Source organism: Vanessa cardui, chromosome 18 (genome assembly GCF_905220365.1).
Source record: "Vanessa cardui chromosome 18, ilVanCard2.1, whole genome shotgun sequence".
NCBI classification, from domain to species: domain Eukaryota; kingdom Metazoa; phylum Arthropoda; class Insecta; order Lepidoptera; family Nymphalidae; genus Vanessa; species Vanessa cardui.
Genome location: NC_061140.1, coordinates 10,622,565 through 10,647,120, shown reverse-complemented (window position 1 = coordinate 10,647,120; position 24,556 = coordinate 10,622,565). Strand labels below are relative to the sequence as shown.

At 30.7% G+C, this 24,556-nt stretch overlaps 1 protein-coding gene across 1 annotated transcript in view; it reads left to right on the top strand.

Moving 5' to 3' along the window:
• The first annotated feature begins 9,727 nt into the window (after positions 1 to 9,727).
• Positions 9,728 to 24,556, top strand: part of LOC124537641 (hemicentin-2-like) — a 359,030-nt gene continuing 344,201 nt past the window's right edge. The window contains exon 1 of the mRNA XM_047114538.1: positions 9,728 to 9,920. Within this exon, the coding sequence (XP_046970494.1) occupies positions 9,918 to 9,920 (3 nt within the window). The 5' untranslated portion in view covers positions 9,728 to 9,917. The remainder of the gene's footprint in view (positions 9,921 to 24,556) is intronic.

Sequence of the window (24,556 nt, the reverse complement as noted above, 5' to 3'; positions counted from 1 at the left end):
AAGGTCATTGACTTTATGTGAGAAAAAAGTGAAAGCATAATAAAAGAGAAGCGTGAGACAAGATTTTAGTGCAAAATGTTTCAAGCCATATTAATAAAATTTTACACCAACACCGAATATAAGTTACTTTTTAACATCGTGGCAAAACCTGCATGTGTCTGCTCCTTAAAGGGAGAGGAGGCTTTAACCCAGAAGTGGGAAATTTATAAGCTGTATAAATGCTCTTTTTATTCTAATTGTGATGACTTATTTTTTCATTTATATTATTAATTAGTTTATGCCTAAAATATTAACTCAGATTAACAATTACAAACAAACAAACTAAATTGAGTTTGTTTGTTGCCCTTTCTCAGCCAATCCCTGAACAAACTTGATAAAATTTTCTGTGAAGCAAGTTTGAACTCCAAGGAAGAACATAGAACAACCCTTTAAACGCAAAGCAGCGAGTAACAGCATAATAAAATAAGGTTTTTGTAAAAAAAAGTTGAATAATTTTATTAAATGATCATATTTTATAAATTCCTATTTTGATAACTTAAATAATTTTGAATTTGGAACGCCATTACACAAAATCAAATTTAATTTAAATTAGAACGACCGGTTTGACATACTAGTATACGAAGTTTAAAACTCAAAGCAGCCAGTGACAATTAGCAATATAAAATAAGTTTATTTGTAAAAATATTCACTTGTTTAGAAGATCATATTTTATACGTATATCGATGATATTATTTTAAATTCCTATTTTGATAATTTAAATAATTTTGAATTTGGAACGCCATTACACAAAATAAAATTTAATTTAAATTAGAACGACCTGCTCGACACACTAGTACACTATATTTACATACAAAAGTTGATATAAACAAAACTTTAGTCTGTACGAACGAATAAGCCTCAATTGTATTTCACCTGTTGACGGAAACCAAGTATTTATTTTCCGTTCCAATTTCGACGCCATTATGATATTGGTTCGCTTTTAGCACAAAACATTACCCACGTTCAGAAAGAGGCGACTTTACTTAAAAATTTATAGAAAAGATGTTATTCTTTTGCTTCATCTTTGAAAAGTCGAGTGTACTGCAACTTTAGGGTACATTCTGAAAGTGCTCATTAAAACCGGCTTTGCTGGGAAACCTTAATGATGGCATAATTTTTTTTATATTTCGTTTTAAGCCTTTGTCACTATAAATACAGGCTCAGTCTGTTATTAAACAGGTAATTGCTTGATTTTTTAGAAATTTTTAATGAATATGAAAAAAAATGTAATGTACAGTATACATACATATATCATCGTTGTGTGCTCAATCGACAAATCCATCTATAAGAGGATTTGGAGATTAACTTAAAACCAGTGTACCAGGAAATAAACGATATTTAATATTTAAGTATCCAAATGAGGATCGTAGCGGTATTAATTTATCTTTTAATGAATGATCACGATTAAGTCTTCCTGGGCAATTTATTTCTAAGCGGCCAATCTCAAAGATAATAATAAAGAACGAAAATGTTTGCTTAAACACAGGTGCAATCTCATAATCCGATCGGATAGAACTCAAGCGAACATTAACATATGCGATGCACACACACAAACATTTGCCGTTATAACACGAGTCTTAACCCTAAGGCGTACAATAGACACACACACACACAATACAGAACGATAAAATATAATATCTAGGTTCAATCTTATGAAGAATAGTTATACCATAATACTCATACATGCATATATTCTACATTTTACTTTACAATACAGTTTGCTAAGACATGAGATATGAAAATTCCTCGCTCGCGAAAATCAATAAGGCCAATAAGAGATATTTCAATATGGAAATAGCTATAGATATTTATGTACGTCTTGATGGCCTACATTCAATATTGTTGAGACTAAACAAACTTCTCACGTCAGAAAAACAACGGTTAAACGAAGATTTAACAGGCCATTATATTCCGTATATGAATGACATAAAGCATATAATGGATAAAACTTTTTGACCCATATAGCTTTACCACTATAAGAATGATGTATGAAATGCAATATTTTTGGAACAAACAAGTAATGGTATATTTCTATTTTAGGCCTTGATAATTTTTCTGTTTGTCATTTTGATGTAGTACATTTTTAGTTAAAAGTTTTATTGTTTCAAATGTAATTTTTTATTATTTTATCGTTTTTACATTTCATAAATTTTCTCATATTTTAAATTGATGTAGACAATTTACTTGACCATCTTGATTGGTGTAGTTGGAACAACAGAAACTGGACTTCATCCTAGAAGGAGATTTCTGCAAGTCAACCTTCAGGCAAACAAAAAAAATGTAAGCAAAATAAATTAATCTAATTTTCATCATCATTCATCAAATTAATTTGATGAAAATTAAGAATAATACGTCACTATAAAAGAGCAGCTCATATTTTCCTCATTCATTCAAGCGCCATTATGTAGCGGCAACTATTGGCGGAGACTCTTGCTACCGCTATCATCTGAAGAGAAGAAAAGAGATGGGAAGAATGTCAGTACAAAGCGCCCATAAGAGTAAAAGAGACCTACGCCCCAAGAGCTAGTACTGTTGGCGTTTTACTGGGTATTTTGGTGCATCCGCTACTGGTGAGACCGCGACTACCATATATTAGACTAATCCTGTACTTGGACATATGGAAACTGGTAGATACTGAATCAGGAGTCCTTATATACAGTTCCAGGAAGCTGAGAGTATTTTATGATGCATAAAAAGATAAATCATATATCCCAAAATCCTGGTTTTAAATATCTGGTTTGACAAATAAAAAGCTAGTATTTTAATCAAAAGACTGTCAGCAGTTCGGGGCTACAAAGTTTGTAATGATTACGCTGTATTGTCTCCGTTTAAACCTATGTCTGAATTTTTAAACACTGAAATTGAAGGCCTAGAGAATGGAGATGTTAGAATAGCAAGGAAATATATTGGCGATTTCAATGTATTAAATACTAACAAAAATAATTTAAAAACTAACATATTACCTCTGAAATGTACATCAACCTCAAATTCTTGTCAAATATGTATTTTTTACAGTCAGCGCACTGTGATTTACAGTTCTATACTCTATATCTATCTCTATCCCTCTCTCTTGTCATCAGTTTTTCCCCCTCTGATAAGTTAACCCTTTAATAAATCAAACATAAGAATTTTCTAGCAACATGACAGTCATGTCTTCTCTTTGTATAGAAATTAATACCATATTATTTGACGACCTCCGTAGTCGAGTGGTTCAGAGTAACGTATGTGATGTTGTCTCACATTTATTTGTATTATAAAACAGATTCCATCCAATCCCTCCCAACGTCTATCTTTCTTATCCAACGCGATAGACTCAAATACTACCAAATGAATTTCCAATTGGTTCTATTTAAAGACACTCATATTATTTTTGAGAGCTGAGATGGCCCAGAACGCGAAGGTATTTTAGTCATCACTCCACCTTATAGTAGACGTAATCACAATTCCATCTACAAGAATAAAACAATATCTATAATGCGTCGTTAATATATCACCTCGATTTTATTGGAAAAACATTTCTAGATGGATTTATCACAGATCGAAAAGAAGTGGTCGAAATTTAAAATATAATTTTCAAACGTTTATTATCATTTCTAAAAACAATGCTTTTGTAAAACTACGTTCTTATTCAAGTATAACTTGCCTTTAATAAAAGAACCGGCCATTTTGTACAAGCGCAATGACCTGAAAAAGCCGATGGCGTCCGCGAAGTTTTTTCAACAGCACACCGATATTACGTTTGATTCAATGCGTGGCAAAGGGTCCGAGCAGAGAGATGGAAAATATAGAATATGGATAATTACGTTTTTTTTTCTATTCTTTATCGTAACCATTATGAAAATACTTTTTTCGAGTAAGAATTCTTTGAGCGTAATGAGAGATAAATATGAAGGTCGTTCTTGAAACGTTTCTTATTATAACGGCTTGGTTTAACTTCTGTTACTGTTTTTATAACTCTCATAATAAACACATTTACAAATTATTGAACAGATGTATATTTGTATTTCAATGTCAAAGTCCTAGTAATAAATATAGAACATATTAACAGCTGTTGCTGTCTAAAATAATATCAGGAATACGATATGGCTACCAGGTATATTGTTTGGTTTAAATATTTGGCATAATTGTTGGTAGTAGGACATTGTCTGTGTAAAAGCCTAGATGATCCAGTAGTTCACACGTAAATGTTATTGTTAGATTAAGGGTTCAAATTCAGAGGCAAGGAAACCATCACTCATCTTCAAGAATGGGAAATATAAACAGGTAACTTTTGTCTCTACAGATCTTTTAAACTCACCTTACTAATTCTCTGTTACTAAATCTCTTTCTTACTTTGTTAGGCCAAAAATCTATTATTTTAAAATTATCCATTTTTGGCTCAAGGTCGTAGTTGTCGTTATAGTTCGACAGACGCACGCACTTAACAATTGATGTTCTATTGTTGATGTAAGGATACTAACTTTTTGTAAAAGTGGTTTTTATTTGAAAGTATGAAATAACGGTTTGCTATTTATTTTTATCATATGATTACTTATATGTAGTTTACATTAATGTCAATCAGTTGATATGACATTAATATAAACTATGTTTCTGTATCTAAAAGTAGCAAAGTAGCAGCCTGGTAAATTTCCCACTGCTGGGCTAAGGCCTCCTCTCACATTAAGGAGAGGGATTGGAACATATTCCACCACGCTGTTCCAATGCGGGTTGGTGAAATGCACAAGTGGTAGAATGTCGGTGAAATTAGACACATGCAGATTTCTTCAAGATGTTTTCCTTCACCGCCAAGTATGAGGTGAATTATAAACACAAATTAAGCACATATATATATATATATATATATATATATATATAGTGTTGATTGCCTAGGTTTTAAATCGAAATCATCGGTTAAGGTGCACGCGTTCTAACCACTGGGCCATCTCAGCTCTTCTGCATATGTCTGTATCTGGTTTGAATTAAATATTGGTATCAAAAAATATTATTTTCAAATTGTCTTTTAGAAGAAATTTTATATTCACGTTCTACGGAGATGATAATTCATCTTTTGCTGATGCAAGAACCTCGTACGTATATAACTACAGTTAAATTTACATACACGTTTTTTAAACTAGAAACGAACGAACGAACAAATTCCTTGGTCCTTTATCCTTTATTTATAAATTTATAAATCTTTACGCATGGTACACAAACCTTCACCCCGTGTGGAGGTGAATTTAATTTATCCTATGCTTTTTCCGGGGCTCAAACTATATCCATACTAAATTTAATCAAAATCAGACAGAGTTATTTTCGGAGTTGTTGTACAGATAATTTCGTACAATACGAAAGAATCTGCCCTTTAACCTACACAGGACTTAAATTAATTTGGTCCGTCACATATTATTTCCACTGAATTTATTTATTTATATTTAGTACTTAATTAATATTACGCCAGCGCAATTTACACTTCATATTTAATTAATGGCGTCATCAATTCGCATGACCTGTAAGATAATATACAGAGAATAATTTGTATATGAATAAAGTAAGTAAAGACAAAACAAATTATTTTTCTCAAAGAATCGTAAAATACATTTATTACCGAAAAGATATTTTTTAGGGTTCCGTGCCCAATTTTGTGTACCTATTATTGTTTATCCAGTCAATGGCACGGAAACCATCGAGTTCGATTCACATATGACCGGTTTTTTTAGGTATCATATGATTTTCTCAATCGGTATTTATCTTAAAACACGATAAAATTATAATTTTAAAAATGTAAGTGTAATTTCACGAATTAAAAATCTATTCGTCTGTTTGTCAACCATTTTTTTCGTAACTTTTGTTATTGATAGCTAGTAAAGTAAAAATGTATGCTTTGCTTGAATTATCACAGTGATTATACAATATATATTATACAAGTGGCATATTTTGTCTGACCATATGACATATTTCATGTAGCATATGATAAAATGGCATATGATGACCTTTTTTGAACACTGATTGACATAGTTATCGCAGTAAATTGCATTGATAACGATCGAGGATTGAATTTGGAATTGAAATATTTAACAGCAATACTTAGGTTTCTTGTATTCCGGTTTGAACGGTAAGCTTCATTATAGACACAAGGAACATAACATCTTAGTTCCTACCTACACCTAAATTGGTGGTGGTGGTGACCACTTACCATAAACCAATGTACATTATATGACCAGGATATCTATTTTTTAAATTATATTTTATTCATACACATAAAACCTTGACGATTGAATACGAACCATTAACGCGTAACATATTATATGTTACGCGTTAATGGTTCGTATTCAATCCATTCAGATCTTACAACCATTTAACTTTTCGAATATAAAGCAAAACTCATGTTATGTATTCATCCAAACAAAACAAGCACATGTTTATGGCACCCAAATTTAATATTATTCGCGTATAATACAAGGTAATTTTACATTATGTCCCTTTTACACGGTTTCAATTCATTTGAGCTAATTGAACTCGAATTTTTTTATTACGACGCTGTAAACGCGCCTGACAATGACGTACATAAGAAAGGAAACATTTGATTCGTTCATTTTTACGACCGAAAATATAATTTCAATTGGAATTTCGCGCGTATTTTTTTGATAGAAATATTTCTGGTGATAATGGTGGCTTTTTGAGTGTTCGTTTTAATTGTTGTTTTAATACAATAGATTTAGCAGCATCGATTACAGTTTAACTTAATTAATAATTAATTAATCTGTAGTAAAATATACTATTAAAGTAATAATAATAAATTACAATAGTGTAATTTATTAATTAATTATTTGAACTTATGGAACCGTGATGTATCAGCGGTTACGTGTATATCTCAGCCGAGTCGATTGCGGGTTCAAAACCAGATAAGTTGACAATTGTTCATATCGTTCTTGGTGGTTTGAGAAATATTGTGAGCAAACCTACATGTTTCAATGAAATTATACTACATGTGTATTCATTTTTTTTCTATTCGAAGTAAGTTTCCACAATGAGACATTTCCTCATAACCTCTTTAAATAGTGGACTCCTCTGTCTGAGTAGTCTTAGAGCAAGCTTATAACTTAATTAATCCTAAACAGCAGAACTACCATCCTGCGTTGGACAAAACCTACTATTGCCTACAAAAGGTATAACATTACCCTTCTATGGGATAACGAGTAGGTACACCTGAATTTTTACAGGTGCTAAATGAGCACTATAATATCTTCATAGAGTTGGAAATATAATCAATCATTTAGGGTATATAAACCGATTTTAAAAATGACGAGGTTCTAAGTTATCTCAACATGTATGTCCTCAATTTTTTTGCGTTGGGTTCCAAGGTGAGCTTCTATTATAATTATTGGACATCATTAAGTTTTTATTTAAAGTATACATTCAAGCATGTTTTTAATATAAATAACAATTGATATATATACTACATCGCAATGTCTGCATTCTGCATTGAACAAATAATAGAAAAAAACTTACTCGAGATAGTAACAATAGGTGATAAATATCTACCAATGAATTCGAAACCATTTCTACAGTTCAATCAATCAAGTGCATGGCTTTTATTTTGGTAACAAGCTCTAGACCAATTTTTTCTTCTGCTTCTGTCCAAATGAAAATCAATTTATGTAATGTTTATCTGGAAAATAACAGAAATTCTAGTTTGTGACTCCAAATTGAAATTTGATTATCTACAATTCATATTATACCAAATACTAAACATTTTAATATTACAGACTTTCAAAGCAATTATTTACAGTTGATATTAAAAGTTATCAAAATTATATTTACAATTCTATTTTACTAAAGATATATTTGAATTTGACCCAAAAATGTTTTAGTAACAAGTTGACTGGGTGACATTTTCCATTGTTTAACTTAAACTCCTATTCTCTCGTAGATTAAGGTTAAGAACGGCCTAAAAGCTTTTATTCTTACTTGCATATGGTACAACGTTAAAAGTATGTCGTTTTGGCAAATTTATGTATATCTTAAATGGTGTACTAAAATTTCTTCCCTATTTTTTCTTGCGATCAATATATTCAATATATTTTTTTTCATAAAAGTAAGTTATATTTATAATATATTATTAACAATAAAAGAAAAAAAAATACAGACGAATTGATAACCTCCTCCTTTTTGAAGTCGGTTGAAAAGTAACTACCACTAACAATTATTTAAATCATGTTTAATATTTAGACAAAAAAGCTGTTCTCATATTATCTCATTATTTTTATTAATATTAAAATGTTTTATTTTATCAATTGCCTTTTTTTAATTATTGATTTTACAGTTTCAACTTATTTTTCAATTTCCATTTAATTTTAGAACACATTTACATATGATGACTTTTAGTTTATTGTGTATTATATTGTACTACTTTTTGGTGTGAGCAATTAAATAAATAAAGAAATAAAATAAAATAACGTTAATTATTTATTAGTAAATGTTAATTTTGTTATTTGAATATTGACCAAATTTGTTACAAATAATAAATAGTAAGTTTAGACTATCACGGGATATATAACATCTAATTTAATTCAAAAGCTGAGATGGCCCAGTGGTTAGAACGATTGCATCTTAACCGATGATTGCGGGTTCAAACCCAGGCATGCACCGCTGATTCAAGTGCTTAATTTGTCTTTATAATTCATCTCGTGCTCAGCGGTGAAGGAAAACATCGTGAGGAAACCTGCATGTCTCTAATTTCATCGAAATTCTGCCACATGTGCATTACACCAACCCGCATTGAAACAGCGTGGTGGAATATGTTCCAAGCCCGGGTTAACGGAAGAGGAAGCCTTATCCCAGCAGTAGGAAATTTACCGGCTGTTAATTTACTTTACTTAATTTTCCCAGTTAAAAACCATGTAATTATAAATTGAGTTCTAACTTCGATTCTAGATATACAGACAGATAATAATTAAACAAAATTAATTAGTAATTAATTAAGGAAGTAAACATAAAAAGCAATGCAGTGAACATAATTATAAACATTATCTTGTATAAATGGTTGAATACAAGATTAGCATTACAAAATTTTTTTTCTATTTATCTGTTGCATTTGTTATTTCATTTAAAACAATAGCAACAGTGCAAACAAAATGAAATGTGAAAATGTGGTAAAATTGTATAATACTAAAATTAAATTATTACAAATTTCAAAACAACACACAAATTTTAATCGTTACCACAAAATTTATAATGCTTGGATGTCAACCACATCCAATCGGTAAACTTGACAAGCATCGAACGATCAGCGTAGCAAACAAAATCATCCTCGGTGACATCACCGATGTATGCGAGTCGACGACAAACAATTCATTCGAGTCAACGTAAGCACCAAATCAACGCGTTATTACTTCTTTGAGCCAGTCACGCCCTGCTCCATTAAAATCACACGACCTACAAGTGTGGGGCCAAGCGAACAATGAAAAATTTCGCGGCGAGCACACAAGTTGAAAAAATACCTACCAAATAGAATACCAGCCAGCCGCCTCAGTTCCGTTACGCTATAAAAACCTACCCGAGCAAACTCCGTAATTCCGCTTCGTCCCAACCGATATAAAATATGAAACACTGAGCGAAATTCGCCCCGGCTCCCCCGAGCGCGTCGTGGATACTCGGGCGGACTCGGCTGACTTCGTAGCGCCGTAGCGGCAGTTACGTAGCCGTCGCCGCGAGTCTGCTACGCTGATATTGCTCCCGTTTCATCGAAAACCGGCCAATATAACACGGTGATTGTGATTATTTTGATTTGTGATTGGAATATAGTGTGAGACGATATTTATATGTGAGGTACTAGAATAATGTGCAGTGGCAGTGTGCGCAAGGATTTCGCTGATTGGCCCGTTTGATGGTGCGGAAAAATGGTAAAATCTATTTACATTTCGATCATAGCGTGATTAATTGTTAATTGGCGTAGTTTAATATTTCTAACGATGTAACATTATTTTCACCTCTCTAGAGAAATTTTACTGGTACATTATGAAAACTGAATAAATATTTCACGCAATGCAGAAACTAAGACGATCAGCTGCTTCGGAAGTTATTAGCTAATCTTACATATACTATATATATTCTCTATTGCGTTTGATAGAACCTAGTAATTATGATTAATGGTTTTAGTATATCTTGGCGGTCAAATAATTTTAGGAATAAAATATATAATAATAGAGGGTAGTCCTGAGTTGATTATAATTATTCATTATTTTATTAAAAGATATTTATTTTTCTTTCGTCACACTATTCCTAAGTAAAACAGCGTTATATACATTAAAAATTAAATGAGTTTCTTTAAATAATTTTCAGCGAAATTAATTTCTATAATAGGTGTCACGCGCTGAGTTCGTCAGAGCCAGAAGCATCCCCAACAAAAGAATAACGAAAGACCCCCAAGAAAGAAACTTAATACGTTATTATAAGGACAGTCGTGAATAAATTATGCTGCTCGCCTCATAAAACAGTAAATATAAAAAAAATATATGGAGAATAGCTTGCCTGACATACCGTTAAACGTTATTTGAATATAAATTCGTTTTACGGAACAAATGACGCTCTGGTATGTAGTTTGTAATAACTTTTACTTACACTTCAGGCCAATTTAAGTTAGAATGCTGTTTTAGACGTCAAAGTAAACTTAAATTACCGTACACTTTGAACACGAAAAACTAATTTCGTTCATTGTAGCGAAGGTTCTGGAATAAATATGACAATGGAATAAAAAATGCGATGTCTTTTTTTTTGTCTCGAACCGATTTTTTTTCTTTCATTCCGTGATTTCACTAATTTCATCGTATATAATTGTTCGCGTTGGATAAAGGGGACGCAAATTACATGACCTTGACTTTTCGTTGCTGGCAATTAAATAGCTATCAAATATATTTGTATAGGATTCCGTGATCTATGAAATAATAACGATTGTAGCTGTGCTATTGTTTTGCGTGTACTTTACTGCAAGGTTACTTCCTAGAGGAAAATACACCAAGCTTTATTCACCTCTATATTTTAATTGATACGTGTTAGGTGGGGGTAAGGGTTCGTGTTAGCCATTCTAAGTAGGGTCCACTCCCTCATCAGGTATATGCCAGCAAATAAAATAGTCAGTATTATTGTGTTCTATTGAGGGTGAGTGAGCCAGTGTCTAGGAACAAGGGACATAACGTCTTGGTTCCCACGGTGCATTGGCGATGTAAGGAGTTATTGTTCGGTAAGGCCTTAATGGCTAAGGGCGATAACCACATAATTTCAGGTGACTCATTAAACCCTCAGCCTATTACATAGGCTGAGGGTTTGAATATATCTTCCGATATATACAAAGCTCAAACAGTCGATAAATAATTAACATGACGATAGCTCATTTCCCGTGTTTTCTTTGGATTGGTATACTCATATGTTCACATGTCATGTACCGTTACATGCTGTACGAATACATTTTTAATTGCCCGACAAGTTTTCCGAATGCTATTTGAAAATTGGTAGAATTGTAATGAAATCGTTTGAAAGCTTAGTACTATAATACGATTGTGTATCGTTTAATCGAATGATACTAAAATCGATTTCGTAAATTGCTGTAAATTGAACCACGATTAAAATCGTAATTAGATCATCACCGGTAATTTACTGTAGATATGTTTTGTCGCCATTGTTTTTATCTTTTGTTTATAAAATAAATAAAGTTCCCCCTACTTGAATTTATAATTAATAATAAGCTAATCTGGGTAGGTTACACCCACTCATCAGTTATTCTACCGCCAAATAAGAGTACTCAGCATTGTTGTGTTCCAATGTGAAGGGTGAGTGAGCCAGTGTTACTACAGGCACAAGGGACATGACATCTTAGTTCCCAAGGTTGGTGGCACATTGACGATGTAAGGAATTGTTATATTTCTTAAAGCGTTATTGTCTATGGGTGATGGTGACCACTTACCATTTGGTGGTCCATATGCTCGTCCGCTAAACAATATATAAAAAAAAATAATAATTTTAATACATTACTATTATTATTATAAGTGTACTAGGTTTTTACTATATAATTAGGTACGACATAATAAATAAAAAATATATATTTGGCTTCAATTTCGCATAGCTAACAATTATCACTAATTATATATTTTGAATGGCATTTCAGTATCGTTTATTGATAACAATAATATAAATTATTTTATGAAAAAAAATGTTTCAGTATATAATTTAAAAATTTCAAACTACGATCATTTATTCATAGCGATACATTCAATTTAATTCTGTGACATCACGATTCAATAATACTATGAGAATGTTATATTCAATTTACTTTGAGTTCGGAAAAAATATATTTAATCTGATTTTAAATTAAAAGTTACACATCAACTATCAAATTTTAACGATGTCTTTTTTATATTACGAAAAAGGTGATACTTAAATTATTTGTGAAACTAAATATTTTTCGAAGTAGGCTATAATTATATTACAGTTCACAATATTTTGTTAAGTGTTTTATGTTTGGACAAAATAACTTTTATATATAACATACCTTTTTTAGTCAGTGATATAAAGACTTATATTCTATCCACAGCGAATTTAGCTTAATCAACGGGTATTTAAGGCTATCCTAACAAATTATTTATCTAGTCACCACAGCACTCTATCTTCTTTGATAAATTAATTCTAATTAATTAAGCAACACTCTGTTTGTATAAATTATCTATTTATTACTGTATATTTGTATGTGTGGTGTTTAGGGCTTAAGCGCTTTAATCAATCTAGAAAAGCGTAACAAGGGAATGATCGAACCGTAACAAAAAGGACGTGTTCAATTTATAAGAGGTTTCGACATGATATTACTATTTTAAGGCCATTTTTATTTAATATTATTTTATATTCTAATATTATTCTCCGTATGAACGAAAGAGTTATGTTGTTTTATCGATTTCAAATATTTTTCTTTGTTTTGATTTTTGATTTTTTTTTCATAATTGTTTTAATGATTTAAAAAAAAGAAAATAGGTTTTTAGGGTAAAGTCTGTATATACTTTGACCACTCGTGTGATGGTAGGTCACCTACCCACCAGCTATTTATTGAAACTCACCAACTCACCTTGAGTTAGTCTTAGCAGTTACTAAAACCTTCCTTATGATAATTAGCTAATGAAAATATTTCTGAAAAGAAAAAAAAAAAAGCTGTAGAATCTTTAGAAATATGTGAATCTATATTGATAATTAAAAATATGATAAGTATTGCGAAAATGGGAAAACTTATCAGTCAAAGTTTGTTTATATAAAGCATTCTTATCAATTAGCAAATTTTTCGTATTGAAATATTGAGATATTGTGACGAATTCCGCGTAAAAGCTAATTTTGCACTTAAACGGCTTCACTGATCTTTAATTATTTATAAATTTTGTAGTCAATCATATATATTATATTAAATGTGTTAAATAAATATTGAATATGTAACAAATTTAAATATAAAGGCATATTTTTCTTAGCACTTGATAACAATTTTTTTGTATTTTCAAGTACCTGTGTGTAATTTATTTAATATTGTAATAAAAACGAATACTAATAATAATTTATTGCATTACTGTGAAAAGAAATTTCTTTGAATGGAAATAAAATAAAATTCATACTTCGTCCTAACAAATACCAATTGATATCAATCTGAAGTCAAACCACTGAAATGTATTTGGTGTAATTTGTTACGAGGCAAACGAAAACTCAGATGTTTACTGAGTTTCCTACCGATGGCAAATTCACTTAAAATAATCTCCAAAATGACGATTCAAAAGTGCTTGTAAAAGCAAACTCGAATAAAGTATATTTTTGTTTTGATTTTAGTATGGACATATAAAAGAGACACAATATCGAGTAATGTACTTCGCGTGTCTCCAGGGTAGCGTAAAGTGAGCGAAATTCTTATAGACGGTCAAGATGTTCGGTGTTACATAATAAAGATATAACTAGATTCATCCGCTACCCGCTTCGCTGAAAATTAAATAAAAAAAAGGTTACTATCAATAGAATCCAAAAAAATTAATAGCCCCGCGTCGATTGGTCATCTCCTATCGTTACGTTCATTAGTTTTCAAGTGATTGACGCACAGAGCGAATAACACTGTATAAATATATCCTTTTTGTTTATCGCTTTGCAACAGGGATGTTATTACGTTTTGCTATTAAAGTAACATTTGTAAGTGCCACTTTTTATATAATTGACAGCCGTGAATAACTAATACGTAGTAGAGAAATTTTATTGCAGTATTGATCACTCATCAACTGTACTATCACCGTTGGCTCCTAAAGTAAGCCAGTATATAAGCAAAAAGGTAATAAAATATTTGTGACAATATTTCGGCGGTTAGAGCTGATATATTTTATTTGGCTGTCACTGATATCTTCTTTAAATATTAATATTATAATACGTGTTCGTTCAGAATATTTTTTTATTTAAAAACCATTTTCATATAATGTATATGTGAATGGAATTAGTTCGATTCCAGTTAATCTATCTGGGACGTTTTCACAGATACACCGATGTTTCAAATTAAATACGGCAGGATGTTATTTTTAACCTTCAACTGTGGACGCCTAAATATTCATATAAAAAAAAAACATGTGAGATTTAACGTTTTACTAAAAATAAACATAGAAATATCTGCTAATGATAAATTGTACGGGTTCCTATTTAAAATAGATTGTATATACATTATAAAAGTAAGGAATACACATAACATAATATAAAACATTTGAAGAGAGTTTGACCATATAAAGATACAGCATAGATAAGGCCGCAGAAGGCATTTAATACATAAAGTTTCGGACATAATATACACATGTCAAATTTGAAAACCCATTTCATATACGACTCATTTTTCTGACACAGCGTCTTCATAACTTTTCTGATTATTCTCAACAAACTTTTTGATAGAAGAAAAAAGATATTAGTTGTTTAGTTACACAAAATATCAGTGGGATCAACACAGAGGAGAAAAATGTATTATAATCTATATTTATGAAAGTGAAATATCATTAACTAGGAAACCTACTGTTTCATACATTACATGTTTCATAGTTAATAAGTGAGTGGTTACCACCACTTGGTAGTTTCTGAACTACTATATCACCTACTTATTTTTAATTTGGCAATTTTATCCTTATAGGGTGTAAACATCAGATAATAAGTATGGAGTTTACGCAACTCCAACCCTGAGGGGGTAAAACAGGTATAAGTTCGTTATTTATAAATTTCGCGCGGGTAAAGCCGCAGGTTCTGCTAGTGTATTATAAATTCATCTATATTTGAACACATTAAAATTGTATCAATGTACTGTTTGTATATGAATCTTATAAATAATATAGAGTTATATTATTCTTTATTTCAAATAGGGATTCATCTGTTATTCATAAGGCAATGACCCACCTCGATGGTAAGTGGTCACGCCCATCGACTGGTGGTCACTTTTCAAACCGGAACAAAATTATATTAAGCACGGCTGTTTAGCGGTAGAACATACTAGGAGTAGATAATATATTATATTAATTTATTGTACGAATAACTTGATAACAATTTTTGAGTCGAGATGGCCCAGTGGTTAGAACGCGTGCATCTTAACCGATGATTGCGGGTTCAAACCCAGGCAAGCACCGCTGATTCATGTGCTTAATTTGTCTTTATAATTTATCTCGTGCTCAGCGGTGAAGAAAAACATCATGAGAAAACCTGCATGTGACAAATTTCATAGAAATTCTGCCACATGTGTATTCCACCAACCCACATTGGTGTTCCAATATGTGGTGTGGCGTGGTGGAATATATTCCAAACCTTCACCTCAAAGGGAGAGGAGGCCTTTAGCCCAGCAGTGGGAATTGACAAGCTGTTGTTGTTGTTGTTGTTGTTGAAATAATTTAAAGATTATATCAAAAGACATTGCTACGTAAGCCTTATAACTCGTTACAAGACTATGTTAATTATATACGAGGACCTAGTACTATGATTTATTTTTGATTTTAATGGTGGAGAAGCTCCAGAGCTTTTTGCTGGTTCCTACCTGTAGAATGTACTTTCGATAGTAGCTTTACATTAAATTCATTCCAACGTAACATAATAAGTCAAAAGAGCCTATACAAGCTTGGATTTGATATCATTACATACTTTTAATTTTCGTACAAAGAACAAGATGGCGTCCACTTGTACCCCACGGGGGCTACTCGACTGAAGAGAAATATTTGGGCTCATATGGCTTAATTTAATGAGTCGCATGAGTTTGAAAGTATTTCTTAGTATATATTTCTCATAATACTTAAAGACGGTTTTAGTATAGCTGTTAATCTTTTATTATTAATAGTTCTAAAAAATATTGTTCTAGACTAAATCCTTACTACATGAGGTTCCTTTCAGTAGAAGTCTCGTCAAAATTAACCCAACTGTTCTAGAGATTTGCTGGAACAATCAGCCAAAGAGACAGAAAAAAATTGCTAATTTTGTTATATGTACCGTGTATACACACATATGCATTTAGAAAAAAACAGTTATTTCAATATTACAATCAGACACTCCAATTTTATTATAAGTATACATAATATAGATGAAATACTTGAGCTAACTGTTATCAAATATACTTTCTTAAAAATCTCAGATGCTTGAGGTTAGCGACAGAACAAAGTAACAGTAGGTTACTTTGTCTATTATACGTGTGTATATGTATATATACTAACACATACATACACAATATGCTAATGCCGAATAAAAATACCTTTTTAGGAAATTTAGTTTTTATTACAGCTTTACATATTCTTCTTTCTTAATGTGGCTCAGTCAAAAACTGTTCTTCTTTCTGTGTAGTTGAAGATGATATTACAATGACAGTATTATTTCGCGATTTTTAAAAAAAAAGAAAAAGTTACCTCATATATATAAAAACATTATTCATATTTCAAACAAGGCTAATAAAAATAAATTAAACCGTAGGGCATTTAAAATATTGTATAAATGTTTCCAGGTGTTCCGTACAGTTTTTCAAGATAAGTAACATATGGGATATCCTATATATAGATTCTTTAAATGCTGAAAAAGAGTAATTACTGAGTTTCTTGCCGGTTCTGATCGGTAGAATCTACTTTCCGAACCGGGAGTAGCTTCATTTAATTGTAAAATGACGATTCAAAAGTGCTTGTAAAACAATACTTGAATAAAGTTTATTTTGATTTGATAGATCCTAATTTTTCGTCTTAATCTATAAATACTAATATTATGTAGAGGAACCATCTGTCTGTATGTACTCGTATGTAGGTGGTAATCACTGGGGCTAACGATCTTTTGATCTTTTTTCGTGCTGTCAAGCTATATTAATCCTAAGTGCTAGAAAGTATGGATTATATTTCCATCATACTAATTCTCAGCCGCGGCTTTGCTTGGTATTAAAAATTAGCCTCCGTCCGTCCGTAGGTCTTAAGCTTGCTTTACATCAAAACTAATCAAATTAGCTTATTGATTTGGCCGTAAAAGATCGGCTTTCTGACAGTGAAAGTCCCATGAAAATCGGTTCACCAGTTCCCAAGATTAGGCAGAACAAGTAGATAAACATACCTATGCATTTAAAAATAGGCGATTATTTTAATATTACAAACAGACACTCCAATTTTATTATATGAATAGATTGCAAAGCCAGGTTAATTAATTTAATTATGACATTTAAAATAAATATACAAATGTTTACAGTAGTTTTGATACTTGTAAATTGGCGTATTAAATGATCAAAAATACTCTTCTGTATCATCTATATTATCTTCTGTTATAATATGGTTTCATTAGGGAGCGTTCCGTGCCACGCACTGATCAGTTATTCCACTGTTAAACATTAATATTTTGCATGACTGGGTTTCGGTTTAAAGGGTGACTCAGCGCAATTACGAGGACAAGGAATATAACATCTTAGATCCCATGATTAGCTGTGTTTTTGATTAATTTTTCCACAACGAATAGTTTTTTCTTTGCACAGATATAGTTATATTTAAAAATATATTAAATTAGACAATTTATAAATTTTGAGATAATTTCAATTACAAGACCTCATTTAATCAGTTCAAATCCGATTTAGATCACTCAAAACTTATATAATTTTTAATTTGCATTTTACAATACAACTATTGACTTAAAACTAGTAATTAACCTTTTTAAAATTATATTAATTAAATCATTATTGGTCGGATTTATAATAGAAATCATTGTCTATTCTGACAAAGCGAACATAATGATATGTGACATAGATATTCTTTGTATAGAAAATATTTTATGATTAGATTCTTGTTCTTTAAATAGATTGGTGAGTGAGCCAGTATAACTATGAACATAAGGTACATAACATGTAACTTCCAAAGGTTGTAGGCGCATTTTTGAAGTAAAGAATGCGTTTCGTACATCGCTAATATCTATGAACTAAAATTTTGCAAATTTTAAAAAATAATAGAAAAATATTTAGATAAGTTACTTTATATTTACATTAATATTAGTTTTAAGTAAAAAAATACTTTCATTACGTGATGTGGAACGTTTCAGTGTGTGGCAGCGGTTTTAATAGAACGTTGCTATAGTTGAAAACTTTTCTGAATGCCACAAACTATGGTGGAATCGTTTAAATATTTTACAAATATTTTTTAAACATTTTTAGTGTTGTGTTGTCGAAAGAGGTAAAAAAAAAGTTTGATACATATTTGTATTAAAATGTATTACTTATAAGAAATTAGTATATTTTGAACCCTTTAAGGTATAAGCTTCTTGATGGTAAGGATATATACATTTTGCATGGCTAGGTATGGAATGACCACTTATCAGACATTATACCAAACAGCAATACTTAGTATTCTTATGTTCTAGTTTAAAGGGTAAGTGTGCAATTGTAACGATAGACACAAATAATATCTTGGTTGCCAACGTTGGCGGCGCCTTGGCGGTGTAAAGGTTGTGTCATATTTATTACAGAGTCAATGTCTACAGACGTGACGTCACTTACCATCAGGTGGTTCATTTGTCCTTCCGCATACCAATATTGTAAAATAGTTCTCCAAAATCATCGCTTATCTAAACATATTTTACTTTGCCTATATAGCTTACCAACGTTTGAACTTCATGCCAACGTTATACGTTTTAGTTGTATAATTGTGACATCGTTTTTTTTTTTACTTTTTCTTATATAGTAATTTTAAAAAAATCATACTAGCTGTAGTTACTTACGTATCTACATCACTTCAATAACTAATGTACTAACGACCTTTATATAGCTGATCAGATGCTTTTAATCATAGTTAAGAATATTTTAGAAAATATTAAGCAAAACCATTTAGGAGCTTCAACGTCCCAGACACAGAGACTCAAGTAACACTTAAGACACCTCTGTTGTGACGTCGATAGTTAATAATAAAATAAATCAACAAGGAGGTTTATCATACATATACTTGTTTCTTCTCATACTTTATAAAATTTTGTTTGGTCACAAAAATCGATTTTAAGTACAAATAAAATCCCCAAAAACGCAAGCGTGTGTTTGTACGTTATCTGTATACAATGTATGTATGTACGTGTTTTAATCCCGACCCATCTCAGATATTATATCAAGCTTATTATTTCGTACGTAAGTCTAAATTAAAATTAATAAAGGGTATAATAAAAGTTTTACTTACATTATTCGACTCCAAATGAGGTTTTATATAACAATTAATAAAATTACCATCTTTTGTAAAAAGCGTTATTAAACGTTGAGTACAAAATATTAACTAAATAACGAAGATTAATTTGAACCTCGGCTATTCAAGCGATCCGCTAAATTAGCAAAAAAAAAATTTGTTCTAACCTTCCTTGAAAAATGTATCTTATGAATGAAGTAAAAAAGCTCAAAATATATTTGCGCTGCGCTTGTTAATGAAAGTGGATTAATGAATAAGATAAAATTAGTTAGCACTAGCGACTCGCCCTGACTTCTTACATGAGAATAAATTGTTTTAAAGTTTTTTTTTCTACCCAAGTGCTGAAGACGAAGGGTCTTCAGCACTTGGGTAGAAAAAAAAACTGTAAAAATAACTGTAAAAGTATGTCCACAAATACATAATGTCAATCCAGTTAATAATACATCTTAAGGCTTATAAAATTTACTATACTAACGGGACCGAATATCAATAGAACCTTACAAATAATCCTTTTTAATAATATAATTTACCTACATATAAATAAAATTTTAACAAAAAGAAAAACCGACTTCAAACAAAACACTATTTTAAAACAAATGAATATGCACGAAAAAGTAATAAAAATAATTGCGTATTCAACATATTTTTTAGAGTCTTCCTAAGTTAAATGAAATGAAAAATATTAGACTACTTAAAAGTCGATTTACGATTATATAACGTAGTTATAGTTATTGTTATATTTGGAGCCGGTGTCAGCCACAGACACACGCTTCAACAATCAAAAGAAAGAAGCGATACGAGCCTCTTGATTGACCCAGTATAATATCGTATAAAAAGTAATTTGTAAGAAACATTTCTTAAAGTATTCTCGTATTGTTTTTTGATAGGTATAGTATAGGGTTGGCTGACACCGACTCCAAATGTAACAATAATTATAACTACATGATATAATCGTTAATCGACTTTTAAGTAGTCTAATATTTTTCATTTCATTTAACTTAGGAAGACTCTAAAAAATATGTTGAATACGCAATTATTTTTATTACTTTTTCGTGCATATTCATTTGTTTTAAAATAGTGTTTTGTTTGAAGTCGGTTTTTCTTTTTGTTAAAATTTTATTTATTTTTTGATTTTAAGTGAAGCTGATGTTGACTAACTAATTTTTTTTTAATATGGATAGATTAAACGTTCCGTTTATATGAGTCAGAAACTACTTCGAGGACAATTTCAAAGGAAACTTGCGAATAAAGCAAAAATAGACTTTCGAAAATGCGGATTTAATACGTCACGCGGCGTAAACTACAAGGATCCCTCGAAAGAGCTGTAATCGAACTCAGCAAAAAAACTTTGAAAAAGACCAACTATATTTCGTACATCATATGACATCACATCACATACACAAAATTTGATTAAAGATAGTAAGAAATTCTGCCCCATATCGCACCCTAACTGCGAGCCGTATAGGAGTTCCATCACTACATAGTATAAAACAAAGTCGCTTTCTCTGTCCCTATATCTTTAAATCTACGCAACGGATTTTGATGCGGTTTTTTTTAAAAGATAGTGTGATTCAAGGGGAATGTTTGTGTATATAAAACATGAACAATATAGTAAAGAAACACTGATAATTTTAGAAGTTTGCGATGTGATGTCATATATAAACAAATTCTGTAGTATATTTAGTATCAGTATTGCACCCGTGCGAAGCCGGGGTGGGTAGCTAGTTGATTATAATATTCGACTATGATAATTACATAAACATAACCACATGACGGAAGGTGACTCAAATATCCAAATAACCTATAAATAAAAGATTCGACCGAGTATCGCTAACGTGCTCCTCAGAATTGTTCCGTTCCCTTCCGTTCCGTTACTTTGTCATGGATCCTGTGCTCAGAACCTTACCAAACTTTCACCAAATTACCCTTGAAGTATATATTTTACAATAAAAAAAGAATTATCAAAATTGGTTAACGTGATTTTCAGTTATTCACCTATTTGTCGCGCATATACATAATGCAAATTTAAGACTTATGTCGTTTTCACATGGATACCATCATCGGAAAAAAAAATAAAAAAACGGGACCCCACGGGAAGCACTACCTTTCAAACAAAAAAAAATATCAAAATCGGTCCACCCAGTGAAAAGTTATGAGGTAACAAACATAAAAAAAAAAAATACAGACGAATTGATAACCTCCTCCTTTTGGAAGTCGGTTGAAAATTGATGTATCGATCAGAATTTATCTACCCGACTGTACTAAGTTATTTACTCACAAATTCTAGTCTTTTTTAAAAACGTATATACGGCTAAAACTATTAGTTCTAGCTGTAAAGGGAAACGGTATTTTATAATGAATATATATTATATTATGAATATATTGAATATAAGTCGAACGAAAAGGGATTATTTTTTGGATGTTTTATTGTTTGGATGGTAACAATAGTTATAGTTGCTAAATTATGTAATTGATATATCAAATAAATGATATTACGGAAAATTCCATACACATTTTTACTATAACAAATGCTTTAAATAAAATTTTCCCGTACCAATGAATTTTCATGTTGATAGAGTTCGCTAAGACTAAGAAACTTCACTGGTATACATAGACTAAATAAGTTACATAAATTTAAGTAAATATGCAGTATATCAATATTTATAATCGGTATAATTATCGTATAGGTAGGATACCACAATCACTATAATTATAATTTAGTAAGTAAAAAATTAAGAGAAATGAGTTTTATGACGTGATTTAACTAGACGATATATAAAATTTACCTGTAATGTATTTATTAAATCGCATTTTGTAAATACATTACCAAAAAACCAAGCTTACCCATTACCAAATCACTTTCACGTACACTGACGTTACCCTCGCGTTCAAGGGCTCAGCAAATAAGGTGTCATATATACGTCTAGGGCTAGCGAGATTCCAATAATAACTACAGTGACCATGAGTTTTGTTTTTAACGAGACATTCCATTTTATCAATACTCACACTGTCCTCGACAATTTAACACAACGATACTAAATTTAAAATTGAAAGCACTTGTACTGAGACTATTCCTTAACATTTAATGTTCAAATAATATTTACATTAGTCAACTCTAACAACTTTCTAGAAGAAATGCATTAATATCGTAATAATAATTTATAAATCGAAAAAGTAATATAAAATAATATTACTTTTTCGATTTCACCTCACGTCAAATTCTAAATCTCGAAACAAAGACGGAAGATAGTATTAACAAGAGATAGAAAGAGATAGCAATCATGGAAAATAAATTGCACGCTCGCGTGTTATCATAAAATAAAGATATTCGTAAGGAAACATCCGGTTATTCATATTGGGTTACGGTATTTACCTCGTAAATTAGGACCATTTGTCTATGTCCCGTTTTTTGTCAATAACAGTGTGGTCATATTCAAAAACCCTATTCGACTTGTCTCTCACCTGCGTTCGTGCTATAGATTCAGGCCCTCCTATAAGTTTGTTCGATCGATGGGGGATGTATTATTCACAAGTGATTACTTGGAAATGCATTTGAGGTTGATTTTAAAAGTATTGTATATGGATAGAGCTATAAAATTAAATTACATTAAACTTAAAATAATTCGAATTAATATTTGTTGTATCTTCATTTTGTAGCGTACCTCTTTCATTTGTATGTATTATAGAATTTGTGATTTGTATAAAACATGAAACAAAATATGTAATTGAAAATGGAATCAATTTAAAAAATGTTAAACTTAATTTATTTCTTTTTCAGTTTTATTAATTCATAAATCAACTGATAGGCAATAAGCAAAGTATTCGTTTTGTTTATTTAAATAACAAATAAATATTATCGAAATATTTTTTTATGATTCTATTTTTTAAAATTAGTTGTCCGATTTCCAAATGCTCATTATTTTATCGGATAAAAATATAGGCAAATTTATACAATACACATACAAATTGAAATCATATTACCATTACATTGAGTTCAATTTTGTGTAAATGAAAAGCGAACAAAAGCTGCAACAAGAATATAGAGTTGCCAGCATTAAAAATAAGTGAGATGTGATTTTGGTGAGCGATATTATCTTGTCTGGAGGTAGACTTAAAGACCTTCAAGGACAAGCGTTATCTAGTTGAATGCTTTCCAATTAACGTTACGCCCTCAGGGATACAAGAGATTGACTTCAGAAATAGGTCTGAGGATTTTTGCAGAAGATGAATTATTATATTAAAATGATTCTGTGACTTTGTTGAATTAAAAGATATCTCTGAAAACATGTTGTACAAAATGACACCACTTTTATAATCTGTATGTCAATACGTCAACTTAACATAAACAAACTTTTTACTTTTAACCTCTGTTGGTAAAATTAAAAAGAAGTGTACCAGCTACTACTTGTAAATTTTCTAAAGATTGACAGGTTGCTTTAAGTGCAAAAATATTTACAAAATTGAAATTTATTTTTTAACATGAAAACACTCTTCGTTGTACTTTTGCTTCTTCATAAAAAAAACATAGACAAAAGTAAATTCAAATATTGGTATCAGTTATTACAGTTATTATACAAGTATATAATTTGTTTCGGTTTCAAGGTAGTACAGTAACCCGCTGTCCTTGACATGGGGACATAAAATTTTATGTTTCAAAGAAACCTCAACCTTTTTACAAATTCGATAAAGCATATCTTATGCATATAAATTAAAATTTAATAAATTTAAATGTAATATTCCAAATTTAAATTTCTAAATTGAAATTATTAATAGTACAATATTACAAATAATATTCGCATTCGTTTCAATAGATCTCATTTTATTATTAAATACAGAACGTTCGATTTATC